This window comes from Papilio xuthus, unplaced genomic scaffold (assembly GCF_000836235.2).
Source record: "Papilio xuthus unplaced genomic scaffold, Pxut_1.1 DF828037.1, whole genome shotgun sequence".
Lineage (NCBI taxonomy): Eukaryota > Metazoa > Arthropoda > Insecta > Lepidoptera > Papilionidae > Papilio > Papilio xuthus.
In genome coordinates, this window is record NW_013530612.1 from 1,166,069 (window position 1) to 1,179,731 (window position 13,663).

A 13,663-nucleotide genomic window follows, 5' to 3' on the forward strand; every position below is an offset into this window, starting at 1 on the left:
TACGGACAGAAAAACTAAAGTACAATTTTTAGTGGACACGGGCAGTGATCTTTGTGTTTTCCCCCGTATTTATGTTAAAGAACGCCGGGCTCGTACGGACTATGATTTGTGTGCGGCTAACGGAACGCTCATACCAACATACGGGCATGTCAACTTGGTGTTGAACTTGGGCTTGCGCCGCGACTTTGCTTGGCAATTTATGGTGGCCGACGTTACAAAGGCGATAATAGGTGTGGATTTTTTATCATTTTTTAATTTGGTTGTTGATTGCAGGAATCAACGACTTATCGACAATAACACTAGCTTGTCGACTGTGGCTTCGCTTGCTCGACCGTCGGATATCATTTCTTCGGTAAAATGCGTAACTGGTGAGTCTGATTATCACGACATACTACGCGAATATCCTGACATCACACGTCCACATGGTACACACACCTCACCTAAACACAACACAGTACACTTCATACGTACTACACCCGGCCCACCTATTTCTTGTACCCCCCGTAGATTAGCTCCAGATAAATTAAAAATTGCCAAGGAGGAGTTTGCTTCTATGCTGCAGAGTGGCATAGCCAGACCCTCCGAATCTTCCTGGGCCTCTCCCTTGCACCTCGTCCCTAAAAAGGACAATGGTTGGCGTCCCTGTGGGGATTACAGGATGCTGAACGCCAGGACTATTCCAGATAGGTACCCTATCCGCCATATTCAGGACTTTTCACACAGTCTTTCAGGGTGTAAGGTCTTCTCCACCATCGACCTGACAAAGGCGTACCATCAGATACCAGTTCACGACGCTGACATCCACAAAACTGCGATTTCTACGCCGTTCGGACTTTACGAATTTCCGTTTATGAGCCTCGGATTACGTAACGCTGGACAGACGTTTCAGCGTTTTGTGGATGAGATGCTGAGGGATCTGGACTTCTGTTACCCGTACTTGGACGACTTCCTAGTCTTCTCGAGGGATCCAGAAGAACACAGAAGACACCTCCGTATTCTGTTCACCAGGCTGCACGAGTATGGTATGGTCATCAATTGTTCTAAGTGTGTGTTTGGCGCTTCAGAGGTTATATTCCTAGGCTACCTAATTTCTGCCGAAGGTACCAAGCCCCTCCCTGCAAAGGTTGATGCCATACAAACGTTTCCTACGCCCAAAACTGTACGTGAGCTCCGTAGGTTCCTCGGGATGCTCAATTTTTATAGGAGGTTCATTCCAGGCGCTGCAAAATACCAAGCTCCCCTGAACGCACTGTTAGAAGGCTCTGTGAAGGGCTCTCATCCCGTCCACTTCACCCCAGCAGAGACAGAAGCTTTCACTAATTGTAAGAAAGGCCTATGCCAGGCAGCCCTCCTCGCCCACCCCGACTGCAATGCCAAACTCGCTGTCGTAACCGACGCGTCCGACACCGCTTTAGGTGCTGTGTTGCAGCAGTACAACGAGGACAAAGGATGGCAGCCTTTGGCTTTCTTCTCCAGGAAACTAAGCCCAGCGCAGCAGAAGTACTCTCCCTACGACCGCGAACTACTTGCGATTTACGAGGCAATCAAATACTTTCGTCATATGGTCGAGGCTAGAGACTTCGTGGTTTACACTGACCATAAACCTTTGTGCTTCGCATTCCACTCTCGCAAGGAGAACTGTTCACCGCGTCAGTTTCGACATTTGGATTTTATATCCCAGTTTACTACTGACATCCGGCACATATCAGGCAAGGACAACGTCGTGGCTGATACCCTTTCCAGGATCGAAGAAATTGCACAACCCGTTGATCTGGGTCAAATAGCAGACGCTCAAGGCTCAGATACGGAACTGCAGACTCTCCTGGAAGGCGCCACTTCGTTAAAACTGAAGAGAATGAAACTGCCGGGCGTCAAGTCGGAGCTGTACTGTGAGGAGAGAGACGGGAACGTCAGACCATATGTCCCGAAAATATACCGACGACAAGTATTTGATTGTCTCCATTCGCTCAGTCACCCAGGGGTGAACGCTTCCCTAAAATTAGTCTCCGATCGTTATGTGTGGCCAGGAATCAAAAAAGATTGTCGAGAGTGGTCAAGGACCTGTCTCGCTTGCCAGCGATCTAAGGTCACTCGGCATGTCTCCTCACCACTCAGCTCTTTCAAACTTCCGAGCTCTAGATTCACGACCATTCACATTGACCTGATCGGTCCTTTACCCTTGTGCCAAGGATACAGGTACTGCCTCACAGCAATCGATAGATTCACGCGATGGCCTGAGGTAGTACCTCTCCAGGAAATCTCCGCTGAGGCTGTTGCTAAGGCCTTACTGCATGGATGGATCTCCAGGTTCGGTTGTCCAGTAAGTATAGTAACCGATAGGGGTAGGCAGTTCGAGTCGGCCTTATTTAAGAGTCTCTCTGACCTCGTAGGCTTTCAACACAGGCGCACTACGGCTTATCATCCAGCTTGCAATGGCATGGTGGAAAGATTTCACCGCCAGTTAAAGGCTGCCATCACTTGCCACTCCACTTCGAATTGGGTAGATTCCCTCCCTTTGGTCTTGCTGGGCATTAGGAACTCCTACAAGGAAGATCTGTCGTCCTCGTCAGCTGAACTCACTTATGGCGAGCCGCTGAGACTCCCTGGTGAATTTTTACATCCCGGTAGAGAGGTTTCAACTGACGTCACCGACTACTTGTCACGTCTCAAGTCGTTTGTCAAGAAGCTACAGCCAACCCCCGCTTCTAGGCATGGCAAGCAGTCAGTTTTTATTTTCAAGGATCTCGCAACTGCTTCGCATATATTCTTGCGCGATGATACTTGCCGTGGGTCCCTTACACCTGCATATTCCGGACCTCATGAGGTTATAGAAAGAGGTGATAAAAGTTTTAAAATTCTTCTTCGTGGTAATCCGGTCACAGTATCGGTAGACCGCATTAAGCCGGCCTACATACTGCACGACACAGACACCACACACGATACTCCATCACTAACTAACACTAACTCACACACAACTACACAGAGCGGGCCACCAGAACACAATACACTCGCTGAACCCAAAGATGATGATATCCGAAGGACACGTTCAGGCCGTATTGTGCGTTTTCCATCCTATTATCGCCCTTGACGGGCTCTGGAAGGGGGTGATGTGGCGTGCCTCCACGCATTTATTGTTTTAAATTATTATACTTATGTTATTAGTTATAGTTAGTATTAAATAGTAGAACTTAATTATTTAAATATAGTATTGTATAAATAAAATATATATTGTTTGTATAATAAGTAGATATATTAATAGTAATCTGTACGTTGAGGCGGACAAGCGAACGCGTTTTATATATTCGTAATTTCGCGCGTAGCAACGACGCGACGAGAGAACCGGTCGTCGCTGGCGCATCGAGCCAGTCGGCCGGCCGCCGCTGTCTCAGTCAGGGGGTGGAAACTTAGAAGAAGGACGGTTTGTATGGAAAGTGGCGCCACCTTTTATATAATCGTAAACATCATTTCATCTCATGGCTGAGAAGAAGCATCATTTCTGTCATCGAGACATTCATGTGTCATCAAACCGCTACGTTTTTTCGTATTTCTATTTCTGTTCTTGTATTCTTAGTTAAATGTTGTTTCATTCATTTTGTTTTTAATTAAAATGTGTTTTCGTGAAAAATGACGCTGTACGCAATTGTGTTTTAGATGGACTGATTATGGTAAGTTACAATTCAATAAAAATTTTCATGTTATTCCCATACGTCAGACTCATTTAAACATTTAAATATTTTCGTATTTTGGTGTAGTTTTTAGCACCACAGTGATTTATCCTTTCCGGTTATCATATTGAATGGTGCCCTACTTCTAATACATTTTACATATCAGTTCCTATACTTGATTGGAAATCACATTCTGTTTGTTTGTTGTAGGTGCACATATACACGGTTTCCCCCTTCCTGAGAGACGGTCAGTGATGTTCAGAAAATGTGTGCCAATCACTGGAATTATAGAGCCATAAACTGATGTGTCTGAAATTAGTAGGTGGGTCCATGTGTGTATATGTAAAAAATATATTTTTTTATTTGTAATTTTTTATTGTAAAGAAAAATTTGCTTGCCTATGTTGTAAGAGAATATGTTCAGAGTGTTTAAACTCGCAAATAACTACAAATTGCCAATTGCCAGCTTGCATGTGACTGAAAATATTTTGGGGGTTGGTTTTAATTACAGGGTATGCATTTTTTTGTGACCGCGCTATACTATTTTTTACCGTAAATGTAATTTTCAAATATATATATTAAATATTAAAATATTGAGCTGATATCTTGAAAGTCATTGATGTATATGTACTTGCATAGATTTAAAATTAAGTTATGTAGAAATATAATAAATAATGTACAAAAATATAAAAATATTTTGTTTTTATTTCCCCAATAATAATAGGATCATTTTAATAGAGGTATTTCATAGAAGGCTACTTGATATCGGCTCACTATAATAATAACTGATAAGTGGGTGTATTATTTTTGAACATTGATTTAATGTCAATTTTAATTTCATAAATTAGATTCCCACTTATCAGTTATTATTATAGTGAGCTAAATAAGCGTGCCTACGTATATAGATACCAAAAAAAAAAAAATTAGTTCAGCGATTATACGCATGGAGCGCCACAATCGCCGTGGATCCACGACTTCGTGCGAGTTGCCCCTCTTTCTATAGTATACTTATTATACTCTTTGGTCTCAGTCGAAAAAATCTCTCGACACGATCGCATGTCCGTCGCGCGCGCGCATTTCGCTTGCAGCTCGTACCTATGCCATTTCTTTTGTATCGCCTTTCCTTCTTCAATACACCTTCTACTTCTTGCAGTGCTTTCTTTCTTTCCTACCTATCCACTGCTTTAAAATGATTGAATTTTCTATAAGTTTTGTACGAATTATTGGATTTTTCCCCCACATTAAGTATAAAGCAAACAAGTGTGTATCTTAGTAAGTTAAACTATAAATCTAAGGGACGAAATAAATCTACTACATATTGTCCTTGAAACAAATACGCCCTTTATTAAACTGTTCGAACTTTTTATAGAGCACTATTGTTTTTACTACTTTTAGTAAGTTCTTTTAGTGGTCTACAATCATATATTACATTACTTTCATACTTGATATATTAGGAACTAGCTGTCGACTACCGCGTAGAGTATGTCTGAAAATTAAAAAAAAAACAAATTAGATAATTTATTTATTGAATTCAAAAGTGTTTCAAATATTTCTGCAGATGAAAAAAACACACATTTATTATTCTACTACTTATGAAAGGAGCATCATAGGGTGATGGGAGGGGTCTAACATATGACCCCTCCCTACACGAGTGGAGCCCCTACCAAGGGGCTCCCCCCTAGCCGGGTCGTGGATAAACTAACGTAGATGCCACGGTCCGGTTGGGCGTAGGAGAACACCGCGGGGTTTAGTGGGTAGTCCGGTCTTGTTCCCAGACCGGGAGTCCCACACGAATCCGTCCCTGCAGCCCCCGCAGCACCGACGGCGAAGTGCACAAACGCATTCCCCGCGTTTACAAAAAAAAAACTTATGACAGGAGGGAACGAAGTAAGAGAAGAATTTCAAAACGTTGTTTTAAATTATGATCGCACTAAGAGTGACAAAATATTTAGCCAAAACATCAAGTGTCAATTTAACTCTGATACATATGTTTTACTAGATAATGGTCACAATTTTCTAACGATGTCATCAAAATATTTGACATCGGTTAATGGTAAACGCCAAAAGAAATTGATAGAACGACAAAAGAAAACTTCCTTTTGTAGTCCGTGGCCGCTTATTTAAAGGTCCGACATAACATGTCAATATTATTTGTCACTGCCAACCCCCACCTAAAAATAATACCTAACGTTCCTTAGAATTTTTCAACTAACAAGAATTGTTGAATAAATGTAACTTGGTATCTTTTTTTACATGAAAATGAAATGTATGTTAGAAAACATTCAACAAAACTAGCAGTGACCCGCGACTCCGTTCGCGTGAAATTAAACAAAAAAATATGTCTAGACTATGTTCGACATGTGTGCCAAATTTCATCAAAATCCGTTGAGCCGCTCCGAAGATACCTTCAAACATCCATCCATTTAAACATTCGTAAATAAAATACTGAACGTTACGTTTAGATTAAAAAGTAAAAACAAAACTCAGAAGAAATGCTACCACTAGGTAACGTGTTTCAGAATTAATTAACTTGTTTTATAAATTGCTTATTCTAATGATTGTATTTGCTTTGTAATATTTCTTTATATTATACCTTTGTTTCTGTTTGAGTGATTTGCATAACAAAGCCGAATAAACAACAAAGGTAGTACATTAAAATTCGTCGATAGAAAAACACTTAACCTTTTTTGAGTACAAATTAATTGGTTTTGTATAATGCTTTATTAAAAAATCTTTTCTTTAAAAAAAAAAGAAATTTGACATTAAACAAAACTTTACATTTTTTATTTTATTTATTATACAATAACTAAAATTCCTTTAAAATTAAACAAGAGTATTAGTATATAGAGAGCGTCTGTGGCTCAGGGGTCAAGCACTCGACTTGCAATCAGCAGTCCTGGGTTCGAATCCCGCCATGTACCAATGTGTTTTTCGATTTCCGATTTACATGTGTACATTTAACCGACTTTCTTACAATGAAGGAAAACATCGTGATGCAACCTGCACATATCTGAGAAGAAATTCAAAAGATATGTGTGAAGTCAACCAACTCGCACTTGGCCATCGTGGTAGACTTTGGCCTAATCATCCCTAACTTAGGGTAGGCTCTGAGCCCCTCGGTGGGGACGTATAGTGACCTGATGATGAATATTAAATTACAGAGATATGGCGATATACATATTAAAAGCTTAATTAAGGACAACATGATAAAATCAAAACCTATAAAAACATTTTTCATTCTAAACATTGTAGTCTGGTATTCAAATTATGTGTAGAACACTCATAAAAATTTTCGAATTTCTAATGCTTTAAATTTTTTAAGCAATTATTTATGACTTTGGTAACTCATAGCTTTACGATAAAATATAAGTTAGTTAATTCGTTAAATACATTAACGATAATGGTTTGTCAGATCTTATTACAGCTGTCATATCGGTTTCGTTTGTAGTTAGTTAGTAATTGAACAGTTATGGATCTGTAGACATTTTTGGGTATAAAAATTAAATCATTCTTATGAGTAACACAGACAACAGGCGAGCTTGCAAACATACCAATACGACTTGGGGACCTTCAAGAAGCGAGCATACCATTTCCTTAAAGGCCGGCAACGCATCTGCAGTTCCTCTGGTGTTGCAGATGTCCATGGGTGTCGTAATCACTTCGGTGTTCCCGCCGCTCGTTTGGCCCCTTCTATTATAAAAAATAATATAACATAGACGTGTAAATGTAGAAAAGGGGAGGGAGCATGCCAGAACCGGAAGATGGAGAGCCTTTAATTCTGTCCACTTCCTCTGTCACTTGTTGTGTTGTTAAAAAAGAATATGACAATCTACCAGTCTCAATAGGAATTAAGTAAATATCCAAGATTAAGAGACTTGAGTTTTAAAGAAATCTTTTGTTGAACATTGTGTGATATCTGAGAAAAAGCTCTCTTAAATTATTTTAAACATCTGACAATCTCAGAGGTAATTCAGTATTTATTAAATTAAATGAAGTAAACATTTCTACGTGCTTATTAATTTTCATCACCATATTATCAATATGCGGAAACGTAATTAATTTTTTAATTAAAAGAGAGGCAAGGCCACTTGGAATGTACTCTCTGGTGGCGTTGATTCATTAACTTGATACTAAATAAAATTAAAATGAAGTTAGCTTTTAACTTTTATTCATAATTATATTATGAAGCTATAACACACATTAGCTACCGCCCGCGACTCCGTCCGCGCGGGATTAAACAAAAAACTTAATTGGTAGTCTATGTGTCCTTAAAGACTATTTTCTACATAAATTTTATAGAGATTAGTTGAACCGTTAAGCAGATACCTTCGAACAAACATCCGTTCATACATCCATACATCCAAACATTCGCATTTATAATATTAATAAGATATAAAATTATATAGAGCTCTATAGACCTCGGCACCTGAAAACATCTGGAAAATATCGTGTTTTTTGGTTGACTTGAAAACAACAAAAAAAAAATACAGACGAATTGATAACCTCCTTTTTTTAAATCGGCCTAAAATACCTAAGCTAAGAACAGTCGATAGATTTTTACACCCATATAATATCAACATAAAGGATGATTCTTTGGTCAACATAATTGGTTTATTGTACACAGTATAGTATCCAAAGCAAAAATAGTGTGATAAGAATCACTCTGATTCATATTGGATTTATGGAATGTTGAAAGCACTTTAAATGTAACAATTTACAAGAGTACAGTGTACATTTCAGTAATAATATACATTTAACTTAAGAAATTGTAGTTATTATATGTACACGAAAATTTTACGTTATTATCTTTATTATAATTATTTTAATTTACCAGAAATGTAGTTTAATTTAAGGTTGTGAAATGTCCATAAGCATTTTAAGTTTCGTAAACGACAGTTATATACTTTTGCTTTGTTACTAAAGATGATATCAAAAATTGTATTTAAAAAATGGTGATTGTTAATGAACAGAAACAAAATGTGAGTATATCAAATAAACTAAACTCGCTTAAGCGTAAAAAACCTTAAATTACAACCAGTAAAAACAACATCTGTCGAACGAACGGGCCCGCTTAACCAGTGCATGATAGATCTCATGGATGGGAAAGGGGAAGTGAATTTGTCTTAGGAGGGGACGTATAGAAATAAATATTCTCTTACTTTGCATCCCTTCCTATGTCATTTAAATGTAGGCAACGCATCTGTGTTGGTTGCCTTTCATGGTCTGTCATGCCTATGGCCGGCGGTCGCTTCGCTATTTCGACGTATGAAAGTGGCCACTAGTCCGTTTGCCTTGTAATATAAAGAAGTAACCGAACTCGCCGTCCTTCCTTATTATGGACGCTGGTGGGTCTTGTTTTTGGCGAAAATGTAAGTACATTTTACATTGTCGCCTCCTGTATGGCCTAAATGGCTGAAGTGATCATGGCGAAGGAGAGCATTCGATTCGTATTCTTCCACGATACTCGTATCTGCAACCACGTATTATAAAGACAGATTTTTTTTAAGGATTTTCTTCCGTGTATAAAGAAAATATTTACATATACAAAATGGACTGGAATACCTGTGTATGGTGGAAAAATAGCCATTACCTGGGCTTTGGTGTTATTTATTATGTTATGTTGTTTGGAAGCAGCGGCCATTTGGAAACTGATACGCTTATTAACTGGCGTTGCTGTTTATTCTTCAGCTCATCGTAAGTTATGTATACAACTAAACTTAAGGCTTGGTAGTTATAGTTTTCAATTGTCAATGCTTTTTAAAACACTCGATTTTCAAGCACATTTTTTTTAAAACACGAGTATAACATAGTTAATTACTGGCACTTAATGGCAATGACAAATTATTACAGATCAATATAAATAATTTAACCTTTATAGGTCTGTAATCATAGGTTAATTAAAAACAGACATGTTTGTGTTATAAATTTAAACAATGAAACGTTCCAAAATATATCGTGTCAGCCAGTGACATATAAGAATAGATATTAATACTCTTTATTGTATTAAATTAAAAAGAAATTCTTTGTTGATCTTATTTTTTTTAATTTGTTGTTTAAGGAAGCTTAGTTGCCAGATTGTCGGGCTCAATATTTTATGCAAATGGCTTAATATCTTTGATTCTTACATGGAGATTCATAGGTGCTTGGGATTGTCTATCACAACATTGGTTAAGAAATGATTTGTTAACTGGTTTGAATGTAGAATCAGATAAATATATTAAAAGGAAAATCATTTTTGTTACAACGTTTGTTAGCGTATGCGCTATTGGTAAGTTAATTAAACTTTAAATATATATAAAATTAAATGTTCCATCTTACTAATATTACAAATGCGAACGTTTGGATGGTTGTTTGTTAAAAGGTAACTCCAGAACTTATGCATGGATCTCACTGAAATTTGGCATAAATGTAGAACATAGCCAGAAAAAATAGGCTTCTAATTTACTATTTTTGAATTTCACATAGACGGAGTCTGGCGACAGATACTTCTGAATAAATGAAAAAAAAAACAAAATGAATGTACTATGTGTTTTGCGACTATGTTCTATACCTGTGTTGAATTTCAATTAGATATGTCAAACCGTTGCAGAGTTATTGAGCATATATATTAATCAAACGTATCTCATGGGAACCGTAAACATTTTCCGGATCAAATGTAGCCTATGTGTTCGAGAAACGTTTCTAAAGGTGCCTAGTAATAAATAGCTACCCATACAAACATTTGCATTTATAATATTAGTATTTTTTTATTTGTTATTTGTAGTCGAACACATATTCAGTATGATAGCTGCGATCGGCTTCAATTGCAGTTCGGTTGAAGAATGTTTCCGGACGTACATTTTGATATCACACGGATTTTTATTACAAAGTTGTAAGTAACTTCTAGCAACTACAAACATTCTTTATTCGAATTTCAATAAATTATTCCACCATATTTTTTTCAGACGAATATGACTTATGGTTGGCGATTCCAATATTTATTTTAAGTAAATTGGCAACTATTTTATGGAATCTACAAGATTTGACCATAATATTGATGAGTATGGGTCTAACATCTCGATACAATATGTTAAATTTGTACACGAGAAAGTTAATTCAACGTGAATATCAGAAAAAACAAAACTATGTAAGTTAATACTCACAACAGTAATGATGACGTCACCTTAATTTAAAGCCATAATAAAATCGATTTTTTTATAACAGTACTGGCCGTTTCCTGGGGGACCGGCCGCGCCGAATTAAAAAAAAACTATATTCTATATGTATGCCAAATTTTATCGATATCCGTTTAGCCGTTCTGGAGAAACTTTCAAACATCCATCATATTAGTAAGATAATTTTCTAAAAATCTCAATAACAATAGGTCTGTTTAATTACCGTCACTAGAAGGGTTTTAAAATTATATTGAACATTGTCTACAGAGTAAACTAACGTATCTACACATCGATCAATGGCGTAAGCTCCGTCGAGCGTACGCGCGTCAGGCAAACTTAGTACGCTCTCTAGAGAGACATCTAGGACCATTAGTTCTGCTATCGAATCTGAATAATTTGTATTTCATCTGTCTACAACTTTATTTGGGTATAAGGTATCTACACTTTTATAGGTTTATCATATCCCTCCCAGTTTATTTTAGATTTGCCATAGTTTTATCGCTATATTTCTACGATATTCCTAGCCACCATTTGTACTAGACATTGGAAATTCTTAGCTGTTTACTTTTTTTTTTTTTATATCACAAGGTGGCAAACGAGCGAGCGGCCACCTGAAATCGCTGAAATAGCGAAGTGACCGTTGCCCATGGACATACGCAATTGCATATGCGTTGCCTACCTTTAATCGACGGAGGAGAGGATGCACAGAAAGAAAATATTTTCCCTTTCCATGCATCCTCTCATCCGGAAAGTCCACTTCCACTTCCCATCCTTTCCTTATAAGAAATAGGATGGGAAGGGAAAGCGGACTAATTTTGGCCTCCGGGACGCACACTCATCAGACGAAACGCGGAATTGCTTCCACTTCACGCCTGTCTTCTGTGTGGTCGTGGTATTTCACCGGGCGAGCCGGGCCGATTCGTGCGAAGATGTTAAAGCGGGCTCTACCACTGTTAAACGTACTTATTACGGAATGTAGTTACTAATATACATTATGTTGGGTGATTTTAAAGTTATCTGGTTGATTATCTTTATTTACTCTTTCCCGTAATTAATCAAGGCTTTATTACTAGTAATTCTCTTGAGTGTCTTATGTTTCAGAATAACATCAAGATCTTGGATAAGTCGAACATATTATTTGTTATCTCTGACTTGGCTTTTATCTAGAGCCTGTGGTGTTGTCTTAGCTGGTGCTGCTATTATTTTATACTCAAAAAAGTCTTTACCTGATTTAAAATCCTGCTTAAGTGCCACTTACAACATAGAGGTATTAAATTGTTCAAACTTTCGTGAGACATTATAATAAACTTATGTAAAAATGGCTAAACAATCACGCGGCACTGCCGCGTCCCCGAAACAATACCAGTCCCACTCACCCTGATGAAGGGCCCCCGATGGGCTCGAAACTAGTCGATGCCGCGACCGGACAAATATACGTGTGTGTTTAGCCGTTTTTATATAAAATTAGAGAGGTATTATTTGAAGAATTAGCACACTGAGCGCTGTTTAATAGTTACAGCAGGCCTTTAGTGTAGATTTCTCACAATCTACACTAAAAGTCTCCCATAGTGTTCATTAGTACATTTTAAGTGTTGTTAAGTAGTTTAAATAATTAGTTTGCATTACTCGATTGAAATACTTTAATTTTATAATTAAATGTTAATTGATTTCAGGTAAAAAGATTAATTACACAGTTGACTTACGATAGTGTTGGTTTAAGTGGAATGAAATTATTTACCTTGTCCAGACAAAACTTACTAGAGGTGAAAATAAATGTATAGTAATGTATAAAATGTTCTACTTGAGATTACAATATGGCTATAAAATAAATATTATTAACAGTGATGATTATTGCATTGTTTTTTTCTGTATGAATAAAAAGCTATCGACGTAGACACAATCTTACTATTGCGAATGTTTGGATGGATGGATGGTTTTTGTTTCAAGATATCTCCGGGACATTTGAATGGATCTTACTGAAATTGGGCATAGATGTAGAACATAGTCTGGAAAAACACATAGGCTTTTTTATTCCACGCGGAAGGAGGCGACAGCTAGGAAAAAATAAAAAAAAGTTTGAAATTCACACTAGTCACTATATTTCTAAAGTTTATTATTTTTTGTTTCCAGGTAGTAGCAACTGTTATCAAATACGAACTAATATTATTGCAATATGACAAGTGATACTTTTAATTTGCAAAAACATCAACATTGTGATTAAATGAAACTGAAAATTAATAAAAATCAAAATTATTATTTGTATATCCTATCCCGAATCAAATTAAAAAAAAATCTGCCTAATGAACAGTGCAGAGCTAAACTGACCAATGTTACTGGTCAATTTAAACATTGATTTTAATCGCATAAAGTAAAAGAATATTGAAGTGATATTTAATGTAAAAGTATTAAAGAAAGATGGAACTTATAAAAGCATTTCGGAATAATTAAGCTAAGACGCTTCGCTTTTATGAGTGTTTGAAAAGAAACTAAAAAGTTGCCTTGCAATTTATTCATCTCTTAAAAATATTTTTCGTTTTCTTTTATTCGTTTAATTAAATTAATGGCGTTTGATATGCCCTTGGTATAGAACTTCATCTTACTAATATTATAAATGCGAAAGATTAAATGTATGGATGGACGGATGTTTGTTAGAAGGTACGAAGGAATCTCCGGTACGACTCAACAGATCCGGATGAAATTGGGCATCGATATAGAACATATTCTGGAAGACCACTTAAGCTACTAATTAAGTTTTCTTTTAATTCCACGCAGATGCAGTGCCGGGTGAAAGCTAATATTTGAATAAAGGAGTCGCTATGATGGACACTACAACGAAGAACCTTCT

General features: G+C 37.2%; 1 protein-coding gene across 1 annotated transcript; it reads left to right on the forward strand.

Annotated features, from left to right (window-relative positions):
• The first annotated feature begins 9,072 nt into the window (after positions 1-9,072).
• Positions 9,073-13,002, forward strand: LOC106114573 (gustatory receptor for sugar taste 64a-like). The gene is made up of 8 exons (XM_013307834.1): positions 9,073-9,130; positions 9,723-9,932; positions 10,428-10,535; positions 10,609-10,790; positions 11,086-11,252; positions 11,920-12,085; positions 12,492-12,581; positions 12,949-13,002. The coding sequence occupies exons 1-8, from the start codon at positions 9,073-9,075 to the stop codon at positions 13,000-13,002; spliced, it is 1,035 nt and encodes a 344-aa protein (XP_013163288.1).
• The last annotated feature ends 661 nt before the right edge of the window (positions 13,003-13,663 follow it).

Coding starts and splice junctions, on each gene's coding strand:
- LOC106114573 (XM_013307834.1), top strand. CDS start 9,073: ATGGCTGAAGTGATCATGGCGAAGGAGAGCATTCGATTCGTATTCTTC. Junction 12,086..12,491: donor GTGCCACTTACAACATAGAG/GTATTAAATTGT, acceptor AATTGATTTCAG/GTAAAAAGATTAATTACACA. Junction 12,582..12,948: donor CCAGACAAAACTTACTAGAG/GTGAAAATAAAT, acceptor TTTTGTTTCCAG/GTAGTAGCAACTGTTATCAA.